This window comes from Ursus americanus, chromosome 3 (genome assembly GCF_024610735.1).
Source record: "Ursus americanus isolate L20-20 chromosome 3, mUrsAme1.1.p, whole genome shotgun sequence".
NCBI lineage: Eukaryota > Metazoa > Chordata > Mammalia > Carnivora > Ursidae > Ursus > Ursus americanus.
In genome coordinates, this window is record NC_142129.1 from 93022238 (window position 1) to 93049739 (window position 27502).

At 43.5% G+C, this 27502-nt stretch overlaps 1 protein-coding gene across 1 annotated transcript in view; it reads left to right on the forward strand.

Moving 5' to 3' along the window:
* The window catches only part of HECW1 (HECT, C2 and WW domain containing E3 ubiquitin protein ligase 1), a 419927-nt gene that overhangs the window by 359359 nt on the left and 33066 nt on the right, over positions 1-27502 (forward strand). Inside the window, exons 16-22 of the mRNA XM_045793669.2 lie at positions 543-648; positions 1566-1662; positions 8957-9040; positions 9489-9598; positions 15954-16074; positions 16826-16939; positions 17755-17907. Of these exons, the coding sequence (XP_045649625.2) occupies positions 543-648; positions 1566-1662; positions 8957-9040; positions 9489-9598; positions 15954-16074; positions 16826-16939; positions 17755-17907 (785 nt within the window). The remainder of the gene's footprint in view (positions 1-542; positions 649-1565; positions 1663-8956; positions 9041-9488; positions 9599-15953; positions 16075-16825; positions 16940-17754; positions 17908-27502) is intronic.

A 27502-nucleotide genomic window follows, 5' to 3' on the forward strand; every position in this document is an offset into this window, starting at 1 on the left:
GTTTGTAATCTGGGGTGAATAATGCTTATCTTTCAGAATTTTGAGAGAATAAAAAGATACTATATGAAGAGTAGCCAGCACCGTGAATGCAATGATAGGCACTAAGCAAAGAATGGCCATCTGAGGGTGCCACGTGCTGTTAAAAAGAGCAAGTCCCTTCCACATTCAGCTCTGAAGTTCTGTGCCAACTCTTAGAAATAAAAGTCATAAACTTATCTTTACTGGTAGTCTTTATGTAGAATTTATTTTTCTCTTGAATGTATTTATGAAGAGAAATGTTTCTTAGTCTATTCAGGATATTAATTTGGTGACCACGGATAACATTTAGCACAGTCACTTTCTTAAAAAACCATCAGCCATCCTACTTAGTCTTTTTTTTTTTTAACTTGCTTATTTCCACTCACTTTGAGGATTGTACCTTCATGTCGTTTTTAACTTAGGTGATATCAGGATCTTTTACCCCCCATACCGAAAAATTAGTATCAAAAGACCATCTGAAATTGATAAGATTTCCAATGCTAACAATTTTATTTTGAAATTAGGCTTCAGAAGTGTCTAGAAACAGAGGAGCCTCTTTACTGGCCAGGCCAGGACACAGCCTAGTAGCTGCTATTCGAAGCCAACATCAACATGAGTCATTGCCACTAGGTATGTATCATGCTTTGGGGACCCTTGGATACCCAATACTTAGCCTTTTTTTTTCTTGTCACGAGTCTTTTAATATTCAGGATTCTGTATTTTCTTTTTCCTCCCCTATGGTATGATCTACCCCTACCCTTTGCTTCCATCCCCCTTGTGCCCCTTTTTCCTTTCCCTTCACTCCTGAGTTTGACCTTCCATCTTTCCTGTTTCTTCTCTGCTCTCTTCCAGACCCTCATCCCCTTCCTCTTTCTTCCATTCAGTGATTTGTTAGCCGAGCCCAGGAGAGCATAGTTTAAATGCGGTGATGGATCTTGTTGCTGTTAGATGCAGTTTTTAATTTAGAACTCCCTTCCCAGGTGTGTGTGAGGATAAGTCGGCACAGTCTTCATTCCTGACCTCAGTTACTTCCTGAGGTCCACGCCCCTTGTATCAAGGGAGGTGAGGTGAGAAAGCCCAAAATGGATTTGGGTACTTCCGTGACCACTACTGGGAAATCAACCTTGGCCACAGGTTGTAAGGGTCAAGTGCTCAGAAAAGGATTTCTTTGAACTCATAAAGAATTTTTTGCCATAGTAACTATTGCAAAATGACCAAGAGAAGTCAGAAGGAAGAGAGTACGACTCCCCTCTTGGAAGAGCTATTTTGTTCTCCTTCACAGGGATGCGTTAACACCCAGTGAAGTTCCCAGAATATTAAGGATAATTAACTTAGACCCGGTTCACTTTTGGTTTGATCTTTTAAAAATGATAATGCTATTATGTCACAGAAAAAAGCCCTCGAGAGCTTACATTTTCTGATGAATATGCTACCTGCCCTTCAAACTCCTGTGTTAATCCTGGTGTCCGGCAGCCATTTTCCAACCATTAGAGAAATTATCTCTGGGCCGAAGACTCAACCACAACTTGCACTTTTGTCTGTTTCAGCATATAATGACAAGATTGTGGCATTTCTTCGCCAACCAAACATTTTTGAAATGCTGCAAGAGCGTCAGCCAAGCCTGGCGAGAAACCACGCACTCAGGTAGGGGCTTGTCCCTCACCCTCTAGCTCTGGGTCTCTCCAGCTAGCCTGCCAGGTGGGACAGCACCTTTGTGGAGAGAAAGCAGAATCCTATCGTGCGTTTTGTTCGTGTATTTAATTATGTCTTGAATACTCAAAATGAAGGATCCGGGGGGTTCTCATATTCTCTGAAGTGTCACAATCGGAGATAGCCATGTTGCTAGGTTACATACTATTTATACAATGCTGATATGATTTCCATGGATTCAGGGGGAAGCACAGAAAAAGTAAAATAGCTTTCATCAAAAAATTACTTATGTAGAGCACCATATAAAATTTTTATTCAAGTGTAATTAACATATTAATTAATGTAATATTAGTTTCAGGTGCACAATATAGTGATTCAGCAGTTCCATGCATTACTCCGTGCTCATGACGCTCAGTGGACTCTTAATGCCCTTCACCTATTTCACCCATTCCCCCACCCACCTCTCCTCTTGTAAATATGTTTGTTCTCTATTGTTAGGGGTCTGTTTTTTGTTTTTCTCTTTTTTTCCTTGCTTGGTTTTTTTGTTTGTTTCTTAAATTCTGCATATGAGTGACATCGTGTGGTATTTGTCTTTCTCTGACTGACCTATTTCATTTAGCATAATACCCTCTAGATCCATCCATGTTGTTGCAAATGGCAAGATTTCATTCTTTTTGATGGGTGAGTAATATTCCATTGCATATATATACCACCTCTTCTTTATCCATTCATCTATGGATGGATACTTGGATTGTTTCCATATCTTGGCTGTTATATATATGCTATAATAAACACGGGGGTGCATATATCTTTTTGGATTAGTGTTTTCATTTTCTTTGGGGGAATACCCACTATTGGAATTATTAGATCACGTTGTAATTCTATTTTTAATTTTTTTAAGAACCTCCATACTGTTTTCCACAGTAGCTGCACCAGCTTGCATTCCCACCAGCACTGCTTTGGGGTTCCTTTTTCTCCACATTCTTGCCAACATTTGTTGTTTCTTGTGTTTTTGATTTTAGCCATTCTGACAGGTGCGAGGAGATACCTCATTCTGGTTTTGATTGCATTTCCCTGATGATGAGTGATGTTGAGCAGCTTTTCATGTGTCTGTTGGCCAACTGCGTGTCTTTAGAAAAATATCTAGTCGTGTCTCCTGCCCATTTTTAACTGGATTATTCGGGGCGGGGGGGTTGGTGTTGAGTTGTATAAGTTCTTTAAATATTTTGGATATTAACCACTTATTGGATATATCATTTGCAAATATCTTCTCCCATTCACTAGGTTGTCTTTTGTTTTGTTGATGGTTTCCTTCACTGTGCAAAGGCTTTTTATTTTGGTGTAGTCCCGATAGCTTATTTTCGCTTTTGTTTCCCTTGTCAAAGGAGACACATCTACGAAGATGTTTCTACAGCCAATGTCAAGGCAATTACTGCCTATGTTCTCTTCTAGGAATTTTATGGTTCTAGGTCTCACATTTAGGTCTTTAATCCACTTTAAATATTTTTATCTTTAAAATATCATCATTTAGTGGTAAACCAACTAGTAGATGAACATATTCAAAAATAAACCAACAAGCAAACCAAAAGTATCAAAAGTATCATGTGTTCTAACTACTTATATCTTACTATTAGTGTCATTGTTGCATGAGTGTCTCTGAAACTGAATTACTTCATTTGGAAAGGATAGCCACCCAAAATGATAACAAGAGAACATAAACTGAACTTAAATCCCACTTTCTGTCCCAGATATTCAGGTATCTCTCTGCTTCAGTTGACTACACAGCATTTCGGAAACTGGTATACATGATGGTTAAGTGTGTCCCCTTGGAATTTGAATTCTTGCTCCAGCTCGTAGAGACCATCGATCGGACATGTTGTTTTTTTTTTTTTTTTTTAAGATTTTATTTATTTATTTGACAGACACAGCCAGCAAGAGAGGCAACACAAGCAGGGGGAGTGGGAGAGGAAGAAGCAGGCTCCTAGTGGAGGAGCCTGATGTGGGGCTCGATCCCAGAGCGCTGGGATCACACCCTGAGCCAAAGGCAGATGCTTAACGACTGCGCCACCCAGGCGCCCCTGATCTGGGCATGTTATTTGACCCATATATGCCCTTGATCTCAGATACAGTTACCATGTGGGCACTGTGGAGATGCTTTTATGGTATGTGTGTAAAGGATCAGGGAAGGTGGGCAGGAATGCAGTCACTGACTACCTCTGACTCCTCATCTCCCATTTGGTGGACAACTGTAGTGCTCTGATTTGACTTCCTCAGTGAATCACTGACACCTGAAAATAGCCTCTTTGCTATTCAAACTCCTATTACTCCTGCCAGGGTGGATCATTCACTCTTGTTCCCCCACACCCACACACCCTCCCTGACACCTCTTTTTCCTGCTTTTTACTCTGTGTGAATTAGAATCACTGTCGTCCCCATTGCCAGATCTCCACTCTTCCCTCTTTCTCTGTCTCCACACCCGAACATCTGCCTCCTCACTTTCTCTCCTTCAGCCTTTTTTCCCCCTTCTCTGTCATGGCCTGTGTGTGGGTGCTCAGCATTCCTCTCCTGGATTTTGTAGGGGGTCTCCTAGAAGATGTCCCCTAGATCTAGGACAGAATTACCTTCTTATAGCACAGAATAAATCATGTTACTCCTGGCCTTCAAAAAAGCTTCCCATTGTGTGTAAAATAAAGTCAGGGTTTCTAAGCACAGTTTCCATGGTCTCCAGAGTCTGGCCCTAACCTAACTCTCTAGCCCATGCTAATTTTTTCCTTCTAGTGTCTTCCACCTCCACCAAACAGGCTGTGTCCTCTCCTACTTTTGCCCGCTCAGGAATGGCTTTTCTCTTAAGGACCTCTCAACTCATTTTCAAGACTCAAACCAAATGCAAAGATTCACTGACCTAGGCAAACTCCAGTACTTCTTTGGCCCAGCTTTGATAGCATTCCTTTTTTCTCCTTCTAGTGTATTTTTCCATGATCTCTAGAATGCTGTCTGTACTGATGTCTCCCTATGATATGTGAGCTCCTTAGAGCAGGACTTTCTTTTTTTTTCCCATTATTTTTTTTTAAATGATTTTTATTATATTATGTTAGTCACCATACAGTACACCCCTGGTTTCCGATATAAAGTTCGATGATTCATTAGTTGCGTATAACACCCAGTGCACCATGCAATACGTGCCCTCCTTACTACCCATCACCAGTCTATCCCATTCCCCCACCCCCCTCCCCTCTGAGGCCCTCAGTTTGTTTCTCAGAGTCCATAGTCTCTCATGCTTCATTCCCCCTTCTGATTACCCCCCCTTTCTTTATCCCTTTCTTCCCCTACCGATCATCCTAGTTCTTATGTTCCATAGATGAGAGAAATCATATGATAATTGTCTTTCTCTGCTTGACTTATTTCGCTTAGCATTATCTCCTCCAGTGCCGTCCATGTTGCAGCAAATGTTGAGAACTCGTTCTTTCTGATAGCTGAGTAATATTCCATTGTATATATGGACCACAGCTTCTTAATCCAGTCATCTGTTGAAGGGCATCTCGGCTCCTTCCACGATTTAGCTATTGTGGACATTGCTGCTATGAACATTGGGGTGCATATGGCCCTTCTCTTCACTACGTCAGGACCTTCTGGTCTTTGCCTTTGTATCACTCTCCGCCTCCAAATCGAGTCCTCTACTTTGAAGATAAGAAACCCTAATTACATTTAGAGTGAATGAAAGCTCTTCAACAGGAACACATGAGCTCTAGCACGTGTGATTTCCCCTTCCGTTCAGCTCTGCCCATGTTATCACTGCGCCGCAGAAGGCAGTGCCGTACTCAGTCATGTGGGTCATGTATTTGTGGGCTACTCTCTGACGCACAGTATATCGTAATTTAAGGGAATTCCCAAAGGATTTTCAGAGGACTTGTACTATCTGAACTTTCTGAGGGATTGCTGCTCACGAACATGTTTTATGTTCCTGATTCTATTACTAAGTAATGAGTTCACAGCTAGCTTTTTGGAGTCATTTAAACTCACCAAAGGCACTAGAGTCTCATTTAAGTCATTTTCAAAGTGAAAAATGTAATCCCGTGGGTAAAAGAGTGAAAATAAATTATTTTCAGTGCTATTCCATAGTATCCCATTATAATTAAATTCAAGAAACCTTAAAGGCCTTGTGCAGGGCAGAATTATACAATTAGGATTTTCCAGATGTGGGGGAACTTGGAATTAAGACTTCTCGGAATTGGAAAAATCTTGGCAATTACTTAGTACAGAAACTAATAACTTCCTTAGGATTATGGACTCCTTTAAGGACCTGTAGGCCCAGGATGAGAACCCAAATATCTCACCAAAAGCAGAAGGCCCACAGTAACTAAGAGGCTATGGAATTAAAAAGGGAGAACAACAAGAAGAAGAAATTTGTCTTCAGGGAGTCAGGCTTACAGGAACCGGGAAGCGGGCACTACTCGCTATGCCTGGGCCTGTGCTTGCCCCTGGAGGTGATGTGAGGGTGAGTCAGCTCCATATTAAAGGTTCCAAAGGTTGGAAAGAAAACCTTCTTTCCCCATGACACTGTTCAGAGGAGGAAATCACTGCTTCCTCTGGGGTCTCTACATGGGGAGTCTGACCCCTGTTCAGCCATTACTATTCTCAGGGAGCCATGGACCCACTATCCTGGACCCACAAAGCCAGTTTCTGTGTGGGAGGGTGGAGTGTGAGTCCTCAGAAAACTGTTAAGCAGACAACAGTGAACTGTAAGGAAGCCACCTGTGGAAAGGGAAGAAGGAGCCAGAAAACCCAGAGGTTCATGACATTGGTTCACTTTAAGGGTCGTGGTAGCCGTTCTCATTCATTCATTCTTCCTTCAGCTGGTGCTTTTATTGTGCCATTGTTCTGAGTCAGAATTGTGTAGGGCTGTGTAAACAGTAGCAAAGCAAAACAGACGTTGGCCCTACTGGGCATGGTATTTGCCATCTATTAAGGAAGGCAGATGGTAGACAGGTTTGACTTTTTGGTTTTTTTTTAAGCCGAATACGTAGCTCTAGGGTGTATTAAAGGCCACCAAGGACAAGATCAGAATTCAGTGATAGCAATAAAAGAACGTTAAGGATTTCATCTGGATATTAGTTTTGAGGTCTTTGAGGCCACAAAGGAAGATGTCAAGATGTCAAGGAGGCGGGTGGCTCTACTGAACTGAACCCTGAGGAGGGTTTTGCACTGGACTTTTCCTGGTGGGCAAGGGGTATATGTAGGAGAGGGAGCTGGCCTTCTAGCCTTTAGAGAACTTTCCCAGTTCCAGTCCCTTTGGGATTGAGTCCCGGGGGCATGTGGAGGCCCCCAGACCACTGCGTCTGCATGAAATTTTCATATACATGACAGAGGTGCAATGTCCTATGGAGAGCCCCTGAAAGTCTCAGAAAACTGTGCTTGGCTTTCTGATACATGGATATGGTTCACGTGGGTGGTGGGTAATGGAACCACTGCAGGGCAGTGCCACTTTCTGTGGGCACTTTGCTGCCCTAGTAGAGTTGACCCCCTTTGGACTTCATTTCCTCAGGAACACTGGGAACAAAGGGCCATCCCTAGAATGTTCTCCCCATGTTTCCTCCAAACTAGGAGACCAGGGCCTTACCCACATGTAGGTCCCTTGGGGCAACAGGATGATCCACTCCGGGGGCACTGTCATTGAGAGGACATAAATTTGAGAGTCCTTTGTGGGGCTGAGTCAGTAAAGCAGGGATGCAGGTCCACAAAATCTTCCAAACAAGAGGTCTGTGAGATGGTATCAGGATTTAGAGCCAAAGCTCAGGAGCATGGAATCGAGAACACAGGGATATGGAGGGAGAAACAGGGGGTGGAGGAGGCACGGTGCTTTCCCTCTTGGCTGGGCTTCCACAGCCTCCCCACAAAATGCTGAGCAGACAGTTCTGCTCCTCTTTCAAACCCCCAGTCAGAGAGGACACTGTGAACACCCCCCAGGTTTTGGCAATAGCCTTTACTGCAGTGATACACTACTTATACTGGGAGGTTGGGTCCCAATGCATTTCTCTGTTTGATCTTATTTTGTATGTCTTTGTAGAAACCAGAAAGTTTCCCTTTTAAAAAATACACACACCAAAAGGTCAAGTTTATTATATTGTTGCCGGAAAATATGCAAATAACGATGAACATTTGGGTTCACATTACTATAATCAAAGAGAGGAAAAATTTGTATCTGCAGTATTTTTATAAATAGATTTTTTTTAAAGTCATACATTGGAGGAAACTGAGCATAGGGTATACCGGATGGCTCTGTATTAATTTCCTGGGACTACATGTGATTCTAAAATCATCTCGAAATAGGGGTACCTGGGTGGCTCAGTCGTTAAGTGTCTGCCTTTGGATCATGACTTCGGCTCATGTCATGATCCCAGGGTCCTGGGATCGAGCCCTGCATCGGGTTCCCTGCTCAGTGGGGAGTCTGCTTCTCCCTCTCCCACTCCCCCTGCTTGTGTTCCCGCTCTCACTGTCTCTCTGTCAAATAAATAAATAAAATCTTTTTAAAAATAATAAAAAAATAAAATCATCTCAAATTAAAATTTTCACAAAAAGAGAGTTAAATATTTTAAAAAATATTAAGTTTTCTCAGATTTCTGGGGCATCTCTTCAAGAAAGGGAAGAAAAGTTAATTTCTTTGAAGCGTGCATACGATAGAATGATCCTTGGCTGTGGCATTTATAATGTTTGAATGTCAGAGAATCAAAGTACAAAGTTCATTTGATCAAAATAAATGTTATTTATCTCTAGATTGACTGTAATAATTTGTGAGGTTGGAGTTGGAGGTCACGGAAGAGAGTCAGAATGCACATTGTAATTAATCAGAGAACTTGATGCCTGTGCTCAGACTGACCTGGGAGACTCTGCCATTCTGGATGTCAGACCCTCTCTTACCCAGTGTGGCGTTACACATTTTCCGTCAGGCGTAAGGTTTCTCAGACTCTTTCCCCCCATGTGGGCTCCCAAGACGCCATGAGCCCACACCAGTCCTCCAGCAGCTCTCCTTACGCAGCCTCCCTCCTGACTATCCGAGGACCTACCTTTGTAGTGTTCCTCAGCTTCCAGCCCTGTGTGATTCTGAGGATGGGTGATCCCTTGCAGAGCATCATGGGAACCTGCCACAGGACCTTAAAATACCACAAAATTCACTGGACATTAGAACATCTCTATTCAGCCATATTGAAAGAGAAAAAAAATGAGTCAGAAAGGGATTTATCCCCTAGCTTATCTGTTGGTAATTCTTACTTTCTTTCCCACATTCTTCTAGGGAGAAAATCCATTACATTCGGACTGAGGGTAATCATGGGCTTGAAAAGTTGTCCTGTGATGCAGATCTAGTCATTTTGCTGAGGTAAGGGGCTAAGCCTGAAACGCTTCTGGAAAGGCCGCTCGGGGCAGTCTTCCTCCACTACGGCCATGACTGAGACACTCACCGTTTGTTTTAGAGGGTTCTACCGGCTTCGGCTAAAGTTGGGCCCCCACGCTCGTACCTGCTGTCCGTTGCCTTCTTTACATTTACTAACTGGGGTGTTAAGAACTGTGTATCGTACTTGATGGAAACTCTATTATTTCAGGATTCATTCGGGTTTAAAATAACACTGAGAATTTGCATGCTGACGTGCGCCTATCTACGTGAACCTAAGTGCTTTTGTTGCCTTGTGAGAACTGTAACCACTACGACCCCAATTCGTGAATATTCTCTCATGGACAGAAAACTAACTTTTTTCTTTCTTCTTCCTCATTCTTCTTCCTCTGCTACTTCTCGTGATTCCTCCTCTTCTTTTTTTTTTACTTTGCAGTCTCTTTGAAGAAGAGATTATGTCCTACGTCCCCCTGCAGGCTGCCTTCCACCCCGGGTACAGCTTCTCTCCCCGCTGTTCACCCTGTTCCTCACCTCAGAACTCCCCAGGTAACTTGAGTATCTGGCATTCCGTCCCCTGTAAGCGGCTCTCCGTGTTTCCACCAGATGAAGGTGGAAGAAGGGCACTTGTACGTATGTCCTTCCTCCCTTCCTCCCTTCCTCCCTCTCAATTTTCTGACCGAAAGCACACCGCCAAAATTGGCTCTTGCCAAATTGCTGCTTGTTTTTGTAATTAATAATGCGTTCTACATTTTTAAATAATTTGATTTTTTTTTCAAAAATATTATTTCATGACATGTGAAAATTATATGGAATTCAAATGTCAGGGTCTGTAAATAGAATTTTATTGGACCCAGCCACCCCTGTTTATGTATTTTCTGTAGCTACTTTCACACTACAACAGCAGCGATGGGTAGTAACAAGCAGACCCGACAGCCGCAAAAGCTTAAAATATTTACTCTCTGGCCCTTCGCAGAAAAAGTCTGCTGACTCCTGATCTAAATTGCTTTTGTATTCCAAGGTGCTCTGCAGGCCTTTAAAGGGAAGAGCCCTTGCTGAAACAGTCTGCCTTATGACTCAGAATGTTATTAGGTACCAATTTTAGTAACCTTTGGCTAAGGGGTAAAGGAATTTCTCGGTGATATGGTTACTAGGGACCACAATAATGTCCCCCATGAAGACACTGACAAGTTTTCTTACATGTGCAATTGTACCCCTACAGTTTTATGTATTAGGATTAATTTATGCATGATACAGAAATTCTTTGTAGGTATTTTCCATTCCAAATAAGGAACTCTATACTGAACCATTTAGTGAAAAAAGAAGATACTGCTCCCGGGTTCATCAAAATAATGAGTTTAAGTAAAATCCATACTCCCAAATGGGATCCAGCTATTGGAGAGTTTTTCCTCAGCTGTTTGGTTTACAGTACTGCCTTGTGGTACAAAGTCTTGGTGGTAAACCCAAATTTCTTTTTATAACTTTAAAGGAAAGGGATTTAGTTTTAAAAATCTAGTAGGTAGGTAACTGGGTGATGGGCGTTAAGGAGGGCACGTGATCCAATGAGCGCTGGGTGTTGTTAAGCCCAACTAATGACTCACTGAACATTACATCAGAAAATAATGATGTACAAAACCGAAGGGGAAGAAATCAGAGAGGGAGACAAACCATGAGACACTATGGACTCCAGGAAACAAACTGAGGGTTTGAGAAGGGAGGGTTTGAGTGGGGGGATGGGCGAGCCACGTGATGGATATCAAGGAGGGCACGTGTTGTGATGAGAACTGGGTGTTATATGCAACTAATGAATCGTCGAACACTACATCAAAGACTAATGATATACTATATGTTGGCTAACTGAATATAATTTTTAGAAAACTGATGTACTATATATTGGCTAATTGAACTTAATTTTTTTAAAAAAGAAAGAAAGAAAAAGAAAAAAAATAATAAAATAAAAATGTAGTAGGTTCATATCTCACACCCTCTAGAGTCAGAGTCCAAGCTTGGCTTTTAAAGCCACTGGAGAAATTCACAAGAGATACAGAATTTAGCAATGTTCTCAGTCCCTCAGAAGGGATGTCTCCCTCAGCATTTCTTGGTACTGCCACAGGTCTCTAGAATGAATATCTTAGTTTGGTTCCTCCAAGTCATGTCACTCAGAACTATGTCTTTTTTTTTTTATGTTTTTTTATTATATTATGTTAGTCACCGTACAGTACATCCCTGGTTTCTGATGTAAAGTTTGATGATTCATTAGTTGCATATAACACCCAGTGCACCATGCAATACGTGCCCTCCTTACTACCCATCACCAGCCTATCCCATTCCCCCACCCCCTCCCCTCTGAAGCCCTCAGTTTGTTTCCCAGAGTCCATAGTCTCTCATGCTTCTTTCCCCACTCAGAACTATCTCTTAGAGGTAGTTTTGTTAATTGCTAGAATCTATTTCTAAGTCAGTATCTACTCATCGTCACTTCTTCCAAACCAGGGCACCAAAGGCATTATTAAGGACATAATGGAGATGCCATGGCCTGGGAAAAGGAGGATGATGAGCTTTGCCCGAGCCAACATCAGGACAGTCAAATGTTTCCCACGCATACAAGATGACTTCCTTTTGGGGAGCAGAGCCTTCCATTTGGGGGCATCTATTGGCCTGCATGACGATCTGTCATTTTGTTGTAGATACTGTCCCAGCCCGATAAAGTATCTGCACTTGGTCCAAACATTTGACTGTAAAGTATGATTTTAATATCATTACATGGGGGAGATAGCATATGACAAATAGGAAAATAAGAGAGAATAAAGAGTTATTTGCTAAATGATAATTACTTGCATAAATTTTATAAAAGGAATCAACTTTCCTGATTAGGCATTACTAATACCATGAACCCAAACAATCATCCAATTCATTTTAATTCTTATTTCTCCTAGCTCTGACCATGGGGTCCTAGATTATGTGATCCAAATATTTTGATGTTAAATTTGATACTTCCCATTTTTCTAGACCTTCATGAAATTTACCGGGGTGCTGCAGAGATAGCAAATCATAGGTATTTCTGCCAAAGTACTTTGTAAAGCATAAATCATTAGAAAAATACTTAGTAGTGGTCATGGACATAGAAGTACCAGCAGTAATAAAAGTCATATTATAAAATATACCGCATTCTACTGGGCAGAAAATGCTACTTGCACATACAGACTTGTATTCTAGTTCAACCTGTAACCTGAAACCTGCCATTTCACTGAGGATAGCTCTTTTCAAGCGGTGGCTGTTGGTTCCCTTACACCTCAGATGCTGGGGGGTGCAAAGGTGAGCCTGGTGCCCTTCATGCTCCCTTACTTATACTACTCAGCTGTCTGTCCCCACCACCCCCAATTGCTGTCATCTACCAGCCTTTCTCTCATTCTCAAAGACTGTGTCACCTGTCTCATAGTCTCCCTCTCCCTCCCAAGTCCTTCCATCATCCTGAATGACTTCAGCATACACAAGGAACACCCATTCATTTCCCTGGCCTCCTGGTTTCTGGAATTTCTGGTCTGCAATGACCTTTCCCCCACCGCAACCACTTGTTCCCACAGTCATCTTCTCGCCCCTGTTGTCATCTCTAAAATCACTGATTCAAGCATCTGACTCCCATCTCACATGCTTGTTCAACTACTCTCCCCATTACTGTCCTTTGTCCTCACCAGGACCTCTAGTTCATGCATGTCTCTCCTTTCCTTTCTGTTCTTCACTTATTCGGCATAGATTCCACAGTTCATTTTTTTGGTAACATCTGTGCCAATGGCCTAAATTCCCCAGTCCTCTCCATTTTGTTTGCAGAACTCTGCCCCTAGATAAACATACCGTCTGCTTCCTCTGCATCTTTGCTCAGGCATTCTTGGGCAAATTTATCTGACAGGGCAGATTACAAATTATAACTTAGTCATCTCTCACCTCACCTGGACCTTGAGCACCCAAAAGAAAACTCTACCACATTTCCTAGGTCAACTTCTCTACTGCTATTTATTTTCTTTCTTTTTTTTTTAAAGCGAGAGAAAGAGAGAGTGAGCAGGGGGGAGGGGCAGATGGAGAGGGAGAGAGAGAATCTTAAGCAGGCGCCACGCCTAGCATGGAGCCTGACACGGGGCTTGATCTCACACCCTTGCAATCATGACCTGAGCCAAAATCAAGAGTTGGACACTTAACCGACTGAGCCACCCAGTGCCCCTCTACTGCTATTTCGAATGTTTATGTCCCCTCCAACCTCCAACCCTCTGCAAATGATGTCCCTTCTCCCTTCACTGAGCAAATTGAAGCCATTAGGTAGACATCTTCCCAAACGCCTGCCACCAATCCTACAAGCCTACCAAGCCTACCCCTCCTTCTACTCCACACCGATGCATTAGAGGAGGTGTCTTCACTAAGGTCACCATGACCTCCAGACACACAGTCCAGTGGGCAATTCTCACCTTTAACATTAAGCCACATTTGACATTATTGACTGCTCTCCCTCTTAAGTCACCTCTTCCGTAAGCTTCTGTGACACTGCTGTATGCATTTCAACCTTCTTTGGCCACCCAGGCAGACTCATCCTTCACTGCCTACCATGCCCAAGACTCAGTCCCAGGTTTCTTCTCTTCTCTCTCTCAGACCACGTCTCTTTCCAGTTGAACATTCACAGGTAGCACCATCCAAGGCCAACCTCAAGATCTCCCCTACAAGTGTGTTCTTCGTCCATTGTTCCCCATCTCAGTGACTATCACGGCAGTCCCTTCAATTACAAAATCTAAAGCCCACCTCTCCCTCACTACCTATGTCCGGTTCACTGCCTCCTAAACACACCTCAGTCTATCCACTTCTCACCTCCACTGACACCACCCTAGTCCAATTTAGGCTCTCTAAATCCACCCCCGTATTCTCCTTTTTTTCTCTCTACTGCAGAAAGACTGATGTTTCCATAACTCAAGTGTCATCATGTCAGTCCTTGTGCAATGGCTTCCTATCGTGCTTAGTATTAAACAAAATTGTTTAACAGAATAGACCTTACCTGTTTGATCATCTACCCACCTCTCAAGCCTTGTTTTGCATCGCTCTGATTCTTGTACCCTGCGCTCCCGATAAACTGGAACACCACTTTCCATTCCGCTGCCGTACCTTTGCACATGCTGACCCTCTACCAAGATTGCTCTTCTCCCAGCTCATCTCTTGTCTTAGTTCAATGGAAGCCTTTCCCAACGAATTAAGTCTAATTCATGCTCACTTATTCTTCAGATATTCCCCAGGGAAGCCTTCCCGAACTTGGCCAGAGTGTTCTGTGATATCAAAGAACTGAGTTCCTTTCCTGCATGGGTAGCAATCATCTCAACTTGTAATTATATTTTCCTTCCTGTGAGTTTGTTGGTATCAGTCTTCTTTAGAATATTAATTCAATACCTGGAATATAGTAGTTATTGAAGGGGCAAGCCATGATTCTGGCCAACTGTAAAACTTGAAGAAGAATGTTATTTTTTCCACTCCTTTTCTCATTAAAAAGTGTGTAAGGATAATAAAGTATTCACAAAGCATTCTAAGTGATATAAAAACTCTCTTCTATGTAGAATCAACAAGTCATTATTATTATTATTATTACAAATGTTTCTTCTATGATGCAAGATAATCTAATATAAACTCCTCAATGCTCTGGGCCCTACTGGACACCTATGTTTATTTTAGAGTCAATATAGTTAGAGAAGTATGACATACACGTGTGTTAGTCTGAGTTGCCTCATTATAGTTACAATCACTTCTTATAATATAGAAACTTACCAGAAAAATTTAGACTAGGTTGATTTGTTGATTTAGATTATTTAAGTACAATTAAGCCAGCGGATATGCTCATCAAGGTATTTTTTTTTGGGGGGGGGGTTTTGTTTTTATTTTTTTCCTCTTCCCAAATGGTCTTGGTTATTTTCTTGCATTTATTTTTCAAGATGTATTTTAGGATTTGTCATGTCCCCCCAAATCCTGCTGTGATTACCGTTGGAATAGCATTTTTTTCCCCTATTTTATATATTTTTTTTAATGATTTTTTATTATATTATGTTAGTCACCATACAGTACATCCCCGGTTTCCGATGTAAGGCTCGATGATTCATTAGTTGTGTATAACACCCAGTGCACCATGCAATACGTGCCCTCCTTACTACCCATCACCAGTCTATCCCATTCCCCCACCCCCCTCCCCTCTGAGGCCCGCAGTTTGTTTCTCAGAGTCCATAGTCTCTCATGTTTCATTCCCCCTTCTGATTACCCCCCATCCCTTTCTTCCCCTACCGATCATCCTAGTTCTTATGTTCCATAGATGAGAGAAATCATATGATAATTGTCTTTCTCTGCTTGACTTATTTCGCTTAGCATTATCTCCTCCAGTGCCGTCCATGTTGTAGCAAATGTTGAGAACTCGTTCTTTCTGATAGCTGAGTAATATTCCATTGTATATATGGACCACAACTTCTTAATCCAGTCATCTGTTGAAGGGCATCTCGGCTCCTTCCACGATTTAGCTATTGTGGACAATGCTGCTATGAACATTGGGGTGCATATGGCCCTTCTCTTCACTACGTCTGTATCTTTGGGGTAAACACCCAGTAGTGCAATGGCTGGATCATAGGGTAGCTCAATTTTTAACTTTTTAAGGGACCTCCACACTGTTTTCCAGAGTGGCTGTACCAACTTGCATTCCCACCAACAATGTAGGAGGGATCCCCTTTCTCCACATCCTCTCCAACAACTGTTTCTTGCCTTGCCTATTTTTGCCATTCTAACTGGTGTAAGGTGGTATCTCAGTGTTGTTTTGATTTGAATTTCCCTGACTGGCCCTTCTTCTTACATTGCTCCACATATTAGTGATGACCTTCAGACCATGTGCTTCTCTCTCCAGGCTTACAGAGAGCCAGTGCAAGAGCCCCTTCACCCTACCGGAGAGACTTTGAGGCCAAGCTCCGCAATTTCTACCGAAAACTGGAAGCCAAAGGATTTGGTCAGGGTCCAGGGAAAATTAAGTGAGTGCTCCAATGCTTGTTCACTGAGTTCAGATGCTAGATGTTCCTATCCTTTTCTCCCCTATACCTTTGGGATATTTTTTGGAGATTGGATTCCATGGTGTGGTAACAGTTATATTCACAGAAGGGAGGAAGGTGAAAAAAAAAAGTTGGAAAGAAAGAAGAAAAGAAGTTAAATCGGAAGAGAAGCAGGAAGGAAGGAAAGAGAAGAGAAGGAGAGAGATAAAAAACAGATTTCAGACAAAGGCATATACAAAATTAATGGTACAACTTTTCAGAAAACCAGGAATCTTGAACTAAATTTTAAAAAATTGTGTATTTCCTCTTACTTATTCTTGGGACAAATTTAACTCCTTCATCAAGTTCATAGATTTTATAACTTTGTAACTGAGGTCTAAGTGAATAGTTATAATTTTTTCGCCTATGGGTTTATTATTTTCATCTTTAAAATCTAACTCTAAACTCAGGAATCCAACTTAAGAGATTCTTTTTGGAATTGATCAAAAGAATCCTAAAAGTTGTCCAATATGATGGAGTGCATCCAATTATAAAAATGTACATGTTGTCCTTGTGCTCCCCGTGTTTTGAAAAGAGCATTAAAATAAATCCATTGCTGAACTTATGGAATCTACACCTCATTGGAGAGGCCATGGAGTGAGACCATAAGCTCGGGCACTCACAACTCCTCTAGAACGCTCTCCAACATCAGAGCTCAGAGCCACTACTCACTGCCCATATGGCTTCTTCCCAGGCTCATCATTCGTCGGGACCATTTGTTGGAGGGAACCTTCAATCAGGTGATGGCCTATTCCCGGAAGGAGCTTCAGCGAAACAAGCTCTACGTCACCTTTGTTGGAGAGGAGGGGTGAGGCACCAACAGTTTTATGCAGACACCTCATTCGATGTGGGCAGGCCAGAGTCACCGGATCTCGGTGATTTTTCTCCAGAAGAAACAGGGTGGCTCTTAGCCTTTGCCCCAAGGTGATTCTGATCATGCCCTTCCAGGGGGTCTTTCTCTCTCCAGGTATTGCCAAGCTTTAGAATTCATGTTCTTCAAAAGCCTAAGATTATTGGAATGTCCTAGAGTCTGAGGGTACACACTTACACTGTGCATAAGCCAAAATATAGACTTAAGCTATTGGATCTTTACTTTTTCAGGTGGTGTCCACTTTTGAGGATCTGATCAAAAAGCTCTTCTTCCTAGAGCGTGCATATATATCTATGTAGCAAATTTTTCATAGCATTTCAGTGATTTGGTAAAAAACTGTCTCAACAGTGGAGGACAAGCCTATCTAGAAGGGCATATCAGAACAAATTTGGAAATTTTTTTAATTCACACACATGTACTATCATGGGAAACTCTTTTATGCCTCTCACAGCAAGGTCCTTCTTTTTAATGGGCCAGCTGTGTGTTCTATCCAGTAGGTGTCATATGATTGAGTAAAGATTAAGAAACACTGCCGTAAGAATTGATTCATGGACATCTAGTAAGAAACATCGCTAAATGGCGTCCTCGTTTTCTACAGCAAATTACGCTCCCACAGGGATCCACTGTAAAGAACAGAGGCTGCACTCTGCTTTCCCTGCACTGACTCTGAAAGAACACACTAGCACCTGGATAGAAACAGGCCCCCACCCCCCACGTGTAACGAGCTTCCTGGGCCTCTGCTTCCTTTGCAGCCTGGACTACAGTGGTCCTTCGCGAGAGTTCTTCTTCCTTTTGTCTCAGGAGCTATTCAACCCTTACTATGGACTCTTTGAGTACTCTGCAAATGATACCTACACAGTGCAGATCAGCCCCATGTCAGCATTTGTGGAAAACCATCTTGAATGGTAAGATCTGGAAGGCTTGCTTGCTTATGCTTGAAAGTTCCGGGCTTTCTTAGTCAGAAGTCAGTAGTACTGACGTGAGCAGCACTGTTTCTTGTTCAGAGCAGTGGGCCAGATATTAAGAGGGGTGATGAGAGTGAACGACAAAGCCCTCGAAGGAAGATTCTGTTAGTTTTCACCCAGAACATGAAATAAATTACTAAAGACACTGCAAGTTTACTATCGATGGTAAATTGATGTAAGATCCAGTGATTGCCTTCTGGGGAGACACTAAGGTAAGTAGACATAGATGATGTTGACATTTTTACCAAATGTTGAAAAGTCTACCGAAGTCATGAGTCCCCGGTGGAGGCTTCTTGGAGGTTTTCATGGGTTTGGAATTTGTTGACTGTGGACCAATGGCTCTAGCATTGTACATACCAACTTCTGCGTCTTACTGTGAAGTAAGGCTGCTGGGCCAGGCGCTCTCTGAACTTCCTCCTGGCTTGAAAATCCATTATCCCTTTGGTTCTCTTTTATGGGGACATTTATTACCACTTACTGAGATGTGGAAGAAGATAACTATCGGTCAACTGTATGCAGTTCTGTGTGTGAGATATCTCACATAGGGGTGTTAGAAGTCTCCAGAAAGTTGCATGAGACAGCTAGGATGCAGGCTTTTTCCTGCTGTGGCACCACCACACCTGATTTGAAATTTATTCCTTCTCTCACTGTAGGAGCTCCTGCTGTTAAGAGGGAAATGAGTCCCGGAAACTGTTCATGTGGGTTCTTATCTAATGTTGCTCGTTTATGATGTGTTGTGATGGCTGCTGGGGAAGGGAGCTGCCGGGGTGATTCCTGGCCTCCTGGATTAGAGCTCAAATGCCTGTATTTTGGTTTATAGCATCAGAATAACCCACTTCTGCTAAGACTTCCAGCTCCTGCACATGCCGTCTCTCTCCAAAAAGTCTTAGCTCTGAAGTTCTTGAGCTGGGTCAGCAGTGTATCTGCATTAAGTAGATACAAGCGACGAACCACAAGTCGCCCGTGATTGTTCCTTTTCCTGTCAATTACCAATAAGTGGATGCTGAAGCCTATGAGGTGGAAACACAGAGGCAGGGCAGGTGGAGCACACAAGCGGCCATTGAGGGGATTTATGACCCTGAGAATTGAATGCCAGCTCTGACTCAGGTCACATCAGGCAGAGTTCATTCCAACAGTAGAGAGTGCTGTAGCCCCCATGACACAAGAGACATACACACACAGATTATCCTTAATACGATCCCTCCATTCTCCCTTAGTTTGTAAGATGGTGTCTTAGAAGTCACGAATTACAATCAGCAATCAATAAAGAAATATTTTCATCAAACATTATGCCGCATATGACTATGCTAAGATATTGTGGGGATGCCTTCATTAATTTAGCAGTTATAAACCAAACACTCACTATGTGCGAGGAAGATACAAAGATGAAATGAGCAAGCTCTCTCCCCCGAGGAGTGGTGGAGGGGTAGTGGGAGCAGCACATGAGTAGACCAACAACTAGGCTACAATGTCTTAAATGCCAGGTTATACATACTTAACACACATGCACATGTGTGTGTAAGCCTAGTATGCATATACAACCCCCAGAATTGTATTAAATCACAAGGAAAAGGTCTCACTCCGCCCAAGGTAGGGGGTGGGGTGTGGGAAGTGAAGCCAGTGAGTCTTACAAAAAGAGGGGATGATGACACCCAGTCTTAAGGGACTCAACAGAGAAGGGGAGAGAAGATATGCCCAGGAGCCAAAATGGGAATGAAGAATTGAAAGACATGAGAGGGCATGGAGCCTTCAGCAAGCAGTGTAGATATATCAAAGCAGAGAATGTCCCCAGGGTCGTGGTGGGAAGTGAGGCTGGGGACCCAAGAGAGAGGCAAATGGTCATACCCTATCTGGAGAATACTGTCATTGGATTTGTGGTTTTGAAAAGTAAATCTTGCCATTGCGTGGAGGCACATTTGAGGAGGGTAGACCGGAAAGAGTGAGACCAGCTCTAAAGCTATTGATAAGTCAGGGGGTTCAAACAGGCAGAGGTGGTGTCCAAGAAAGAAAAGAGACTGACTTGAGGGGCACGTTGGAGGGAGAAGAGATTGAACTAGTTGGTTCACTGAAGTAATGTAGAGGTGAGGGAGGGAGAGAAGCATAGCGTATGTCCAGAGTTGCCTGGTTGGGTGGACTGATACTATTAGCTGTGATGGGAGTTACATGAGGTAAACGATATTCAAAGATTTTATTTATTTATTTGAGAGAGAGAGAGCACTTGAGCAGGAGGGGGATGAAGAGAGAGAAATAATCTGAAGCAGACTCTGCACCAAGTACAGGACCCAACACGGGGCTCGATCTCACCATCACGAGATCATGACCTGAGCCAAAACCAAGAGTCAGATGCTCAACTGACCAAGCCACCCAGCGCCCCTAAATGATATTTAGAGGAAAGATGAGGAATTCACTCTTTGGCAGGTAGTTTGCAGTTTCTTCTATAAGGACAGATTGATGTATTATGTAGCTAGAACTATGGCCTTGGTTAGCTGGAAAGCAGCTGGGCTGGAAATTGAGATTTGGGAGATGGCAGAGTGGCTCAACTTTGAGAGGAAATGCGAGCCCTCAGAGCTTGTGCGGAAGAAGCGCAGAGCCAAGGCCCACAACAAGGAGGACAACATGGATGTGCAAGGCATGGGCAGACTCGCAGGTCCCTGAGAAAGCTAAGAAGGAGCAGCCAGAGAGCTAAGCTCTTGGGAGGAGCGTGACGAGGGAAGGAGCACCCCGGTGGAAGCAGAAGGTGCTCTTGAGACACCTGCTGGGGAAGAGGGAGACAGTCTAGAGAGGTGGAGGCAGAAGGGATGTGTAGGCAGTAGAATGGGGTCTGCAGGGCTGCAGAGCATAGGATTTGGTAAACGGACTTGAGGACATCAAGGAAGAAAGAGCATTCAGATGACCAAGGGAGCTGCGTGTGGATGGTGGCACAGGGTACACAAGGTCAGTGCCATGGTGACATTATTGGGACCCAATGTTTTGAAGGAAACCTCGCAGTCAAGCACATTTTAGTGCAAATACAGAGTAAGGCCACAGACGAAGCCCTACTGAGAAGCACAAGTCTCGCTGGACTGGTGGCTTGCTACTTGAGAGTGGCTTCGGTCACTTTCCACTGGGGAGGGTGGCTAGCCCGCAGCCCAGCCCCTGCTCTCAACCTGGCTCAGTGGCCTTCTGCTCATCTCTGGCACTGAGGGGCTGAAGACAGCTGTGTCGACGTGTAAGTTCTACTTTACTGCGGGGAGGAAGGGAACTGTGTTATACAGGGATGTTACAAGCATTAGCAGAGTTCTCTGGATGAATCCTTTATGAATGTCAAAGTCCCCGAAGCACCGACCCTAGAGATGCTAACTACCCACTGTCTTTCCAAAGGAAGGGACATGGGGGCTTTCATCTGCTGGGGTTCCCACTCATGTCAAGTATATTTGCTGTGCAGCCTAGAACAAAATTGCAGGTAGCTTTCTGAGCCACTAGCAATGTCCCCAGAGCCCAGGCAGAGGAGGGCCCCGTAGTGCTGCACATTGGATGGCGAATTGTTATAAAGGGAGCAGGGACTTCCCGTCCGATGCAAGGCTGCAGCTCTAAATCTCCAGTGGCCTGCACCCTGGCTGGGGGAGAAGGAGGGATGCAGAACCAGCACAGGTGCCAGACTATACGGTGAACCTCATGTGGAGTTGGACCCAGTTGGTCCTTCCGTAGAAGCTGTGGTCACCGATGGATGTAGCCCTGCCAGACAGGAGTCAGGCAGCAATTGGCTGGGAAAGAGCATCTCGACACTCTTCTTCCATCCTCCAGCCCCATTGGCCAAACCACCCATAAACCAGAGGGCAAGGGATCTCCAGCTATTGCAGCCCATAGCAGCCTGTCCCCAAGGTTACTGTGCAAGGCAAAGAATGGTGGGAAAACCATGAAGGTGAAAGGCAAGGATTAAAAATAACGAGAAGAGCCCCTACAACTCAGAACTTTCAATCCATCCACTAGAAATATTACCATTTGCTAAACTGTGTGTGTCTAGCATATGTGGTCTTTGACTACAGAAATCTCAAAGTAATATTCCAAAGTCTATATCTTCATCCCTTGCCATTTGCATATTAATGAGGTGTTCATACGCTGACCTTTTTATTCTTTTCATCCCTATTGTATGCTGATTTTATGGCTTTGGAAATACAGAAGTTATTGTAAAGCTAAATAATAAAACATCCATTGAAAGCTTACTAACCATGCCAGGCACTGTTCTAGACACTTCCGTGTGACAATATTATAACCCAAATACTGAGTAGATGAAGATACTGATATAGATGAAGATAGTAAGGGACAGATAAAACCAACGTCACAGAGATAGTCACCAACCAAGTAGGGATTGGAACCCAGGCAACCTGGCTCCAGCATCAGGCTCTAGACCCCATACTAGGGCAAAGGCAGGTATTCAATTGGGCAAATTACAATACAATATGATCATTGCTATATATACCTCATTACGCACTTACCACATTGTATGATAATTAGTATTACGTACAAGGAACTTTAAGAATGAGTGGGAAATTGGTGAGCCTGAGTGGCTCAGTTGTTAAGCATCTGCCTTTGGCTCAGGTCATGATCTCAGGGTTTGAGCCCAATGTTGGGCTCCCTCCTCAGTGAGGAGCCTGCTTCTCCCTCTTCCTCTGCCCCTCCCCCTGCTTGTGCTCTCTCTCTCTCTCTCTCTCTCTCTCTCTGGAAAGGAAGGAAGGAAGGAAGGAAGGAAGGAAGGAAGGAAGGAAGGAAGAGTGGGGAAAAGAGGCTTCCAGATAGAGGTCCCAACATCCACAGCAGGTGGAGGCGTGAACACACATATGTCCGTTCGGCGTGGCTACAAAATAGAGATAAAGAGGTTATGAAGTCCTCCTCATGTTAGTAGGAAAGGGCGTCTGATGGCCTTCCAGGGAGTTTGGATTTTATCATGAAGATGACAAGGCAGTATTTTTGAGGAATGTCTTGACCAGATCTGTATTTTAGAAAGTCAACTCTGCTTATAAGTAGTTGAATTGGAGTGGGTAATGGGGGTGTCATTTAAGAGACTGTTGAAATAGTTCTTTCAAAAGAAAATAAACTAGGACAAAAGCAGTGGGCATGGAGTTATTTCAGAAGGAGAAGGAGCAAATAAGCAACACTTGGTGATGAATTATAGATGATGGAGAGTTAAGTGTATGAAATTTTCCACTTGCTATAAAGTGATGTATAAGAAAATACCAAGTAAAAAAATTCTCATATATTTTGAATGGAGGTCACAAAACTATAAATGTGCAAAGCTCTAAACTTATTTTTATGTCTAATACCAAGTATGAATGGTGCGAAATGCATATATTTTCAAATTATTATGCTTGAATAGGAAAGATTCACGTTCAGCCTAAACATCTCCTCTAAGGGCCTTCCCTGATCCTTGATGTAAAATAGCCTATCCCCTTATAACTCTCCAAATTAACAGCTTTCATAGTGACAGAACTTATTGCTATATAAGATAAAGTATTTATATATTTATCTTGTATATTTATAGCTCATTATTGTTTGTCTCTCCCCCTAGAATGTAAGCCCTGGAGTACCAGGGTCTTATTTTCCTAATCACAAACTTGGCACTCAATAAATATGCGTGGAAGCAAAGAAAGAAAGAAGTATGGGAGGGAGGCAAGAAGAGTGGATGGATGGACAGATGGACGGATAGATGGACGAATAGAAGGATGGATGGAAGGAAGGAAAGAAAGAAGGAGGGAAGGAAGGAAGGAAGGAAGGAAGGAAGGAAGGAAGGAAGGAAGGAAGGAAGGAAGGAAAGGGAGGCAGGCTTGCTCCCCAGTTAAAAATCCTTGGTTATGAGAGTTTCAATCTTATTTCAATTTTTAGTTCAAAATATTTGGGATTCAGAAAAACAGTGCTCATTTTTTAATGTCATTTAAGATTCTACCAATTGTCCTCTCTAAAATCACCACTGGAAATTCTTTTTCTGTCTCAGTGATTCTAAATGCCACGTCTCCCAGAGCAAATCTAAGGTGCACTGAAGTCTTAACAATTGGAATAGGTGACCGGCTTCTGTATTCTGGGGCAGAGTGCTGGAACGGCAGACATGCTCTGTTTGAAGTATTAGCGCGCATCACTGTAAGCAGTTACTGTGATATGAGTCACTCTTTATATAATCATCAGCACAAGAATTTTCAGAAGCCGGGTTTCAAATCTGACACTGTTTAATCAGTTTCTGTTCAACAACTAGAAGGTCCCTGTGGTCATTTCATGTCAGTGATAGTGACAGATCTCACCTTATCAGTGTCATAACCAGAATTCTAAGACCTCTCAAGTCAAAATCTCCAAGAGCCTTTGCTAACTGCAACATAGACCCTCCTTCTGCCTCTGCCCTGACCTCTCTCCCTTTCCAAGCACACACTACTTGGGTGGTAAAAGGGGAGGCGCGGGGAGGAGGGGGACTCCTTTGAACATGTTTAGAGGTTAGCCGAGTGGGTATTAAGTGTAATTGTAGAGTTTTATGGCACTTTAGAAGTCCTGGGTAACATACTTTAAATATCCCTTGCTACAGGTGCAGAGGCTTGAATTAGTAGGTAGAAACCACAATATCACAAGATCCCATTGGATGTCTCCTGGCCCTTCAACCTCCCAGGGCCCCTCCTGACAGACGAGCTCAGGGTGTAGTTTTTATATGAGTCAGGATCAGATAAACTCCCTTACCCCAAGTCATCCAATACCAGTCGCTAGGGTCTTCCATAGACCAAGAGCTTCATGGGTCCCATCGGCGGAATCTGAGTAGCCTTCCCAGCAGCGCTGGCAAGAAACTGGCACATAAGCTAGTTTAGAAATCACTATTCAAATGTGCATGACCTGTTGTGACTACGCCCTTTCTGTTCATTTGTGAAGCCAGCTTTCTTCAGAACTTGTGAGATATTTTAGGTAAAACTTCAAAGCTATTAGAAAGAATGCTGACTTTGAACACTTGCATTCTCCAAGAATAGACCTGAGGATTTAATATAGTTAATATATTCAATTCAGTTGGAAAAGAATGGACTCATTAGTTAATGATGCCAATACAACGAGCTGTGCAAAAAAACGTTGGGTTAAATTTCTCTCTAATCTGAAAGCGTATGTAAAAATCATAACAAAATTTCTTCAAGCAAACCTAGGTGATTTATAGATATTTTAGACATAGACATTATTGAGAACGTAAAAGAAATAAGAAACCTTGTGTGGTAGAGACCTTTTAAATCATGATTGGAACCCTCAAATCTATAGTAGAAAAGACATATTTGAATATATGTAAAAATTAAAATAATTTTTATGGCAGAAATACCATAAACGAACTCAAAAGGCAAGCTTAAAAAAATGGATCTATGATCATTTTAGTGAATTTATCTAAAGATTACATGTGTGTAATTTTTTAAAAATAAATTTTTAAAGACTAAAATGCCATTTGATACAAAGGGCTTAGCTAAGTTATCAGAGGGAAGCATGTGTCAGACATGAACTCCTCTGTGCACTCCCGCTCCTGGGGACTTGGTGCTGGTCACACAGACTGCCTGGCGGTGAGCGTCCCCGAGCATATTATAAATGCCATGTGTACGTGCCGCTACCTTGCTCTCCCGACCTGGTGTCTTCCTTTCTCTACCCCATTCTGCCACCACCCACCCACCCCCACCCCCCCTCCACCCCGGTTACTCAGCACAAAAGTCTTTACCAATTCCCACTATCACAGAATGAAGTCCAGATTCCTCAAATCCTCAGGAGAGCTCAAGGTCTGAGACCGCTGGCCTTGAGACACCATCTGCCTCTCCTGGCCAGCTCCTCCTTTGTTCTCCTGCTGCGTCTCCCAGGGCTACACGCTACTCTCTTCTGTCCCCTATTGTTCCTGTTGTTCCTCTGTCCCCCTTCTCTCAATCACATGGGTCCACATTTCCCCCGCCCTTAAAGTACCCACTTAAAATATTTTGTAGTTCCTTCCTGATGTCTTTCCAGAACTTTCTTCTGAAAAACAACTTCATCTTCTCTTGAATTCTTTGAGAGACAAAGGTGTTCAAACACTTTTAACTCAAACTGCTTGCCAACGGAATTCATGTTCAATCCCAGTGTCTAGAACAATGACAGTAGAGCCAGTCCCCATCAGGTGCTGGGTGGCTGCCCACTTGCCCACTCAGATCCTTCTTCTCCCTCCCTGGGTCTTTGCATTGCAAAGATTTGTGTTAGTTTTGAAACTGGGTCAGGCAACCCCTTATTGTCTTTGCCCTTCGCACCCAGCATAGTTTCTGGCCTAGAGGCAGCCCTCCAGTTCCTGAGGCAGGGTGCTACCCAGCAAGAGGTGATGACTTCAGAGCCTGGCAAACCTGCGTGTAAATTCCTCCTCCGGCTCTTCATCGCTGTGTGGACCTGGGCAGTGTTCTTAACCTATCTGAATCTCAGCCAACTTGCACAGAGGTTGTAAACGTAAAGCAAAAGTGGCTGGCACCCCGCACATATTTAAATGTAGATGCTATCATTCTATCCTTGATATTTTTGCAGGGACATCGGAAGGTGCTAGAGAGACCTAGAGTGGTTCCTTCGATCCGCCGTTTCTCAGCCTCAGCACTAGTGACGGTGGGGGCCAGATAATTACTGTAGGGACCGTCTCATGGGCTGTAGAATGTTTAGCGGCGTCCCTGGACTCTGCTCACTGGGTCCAGTGGCACCACCACCACCACCATCCCCAGTGATGACAACCCAGAATGTCTCCAGACATTGCCAAATGTCTCCTGGGAGGCAGATGTCTCCCTGTTGAGAACCCCTGCTTTTATGTTCCCCTACAGAAAGGGCTGGGAAAAGCAGAGTGTCTCATGACTGAACAAGGGCAGCAACATTTTTGCAGGATGAAGAATATTCCTGCAGGCCTATAGTATCACAACAACACGTGCAATATTGGAATAAGTCATTTTTTTAGACATCTTTGATTACTGGATCAGCATAACCCAGCCCCTGAGCGGGGACCAGGCAAGAGGCTCGGTGCTGTCAGGCGCCTGACTCCATGCTCTGATTCTTTCTATACCATCCAGAAGGGAGCCCCCCACTTGCTTTAATCATTTGCTTCCGGGACACTTGCCTCCTGGACTCAGGGGCGAAGCTTAGAGAGAGGCCATGCCTCTCGGGAGTCAGGATTCACGTGGAGTTCCTTGGGAGGGTCTTTCAGGCCGAGTGCTGTCACCTGCCCCGTAGGCCACCGTCTCCCTCCCAGCAGGCCTGCGGCTGTGCAGGAGGGCCAAGTACCACACTGCAGTCTTCCTGTAGACCAGGAGGGAGCGATAACAGAGCAAACCACTGGTGGGGCTTCCAGGGCCAAGTCCAACCCACCATTAGCTGTGGAGATGGAAGACTAGCTTGGGGCCAAGCTCTGCATTCATCTGGAAGGAATGCGCACCAGGCAAAGGGAATGAAAACAATGCCGGGCGTGGCATGGGAGCAAGGAGCAGGGAAACGTCACCCTGCCGGAGGACTGGGCACTGCAAAGAGCCAACACTCCACTTTACTAACACCCATTCCAGAACAGATCCAT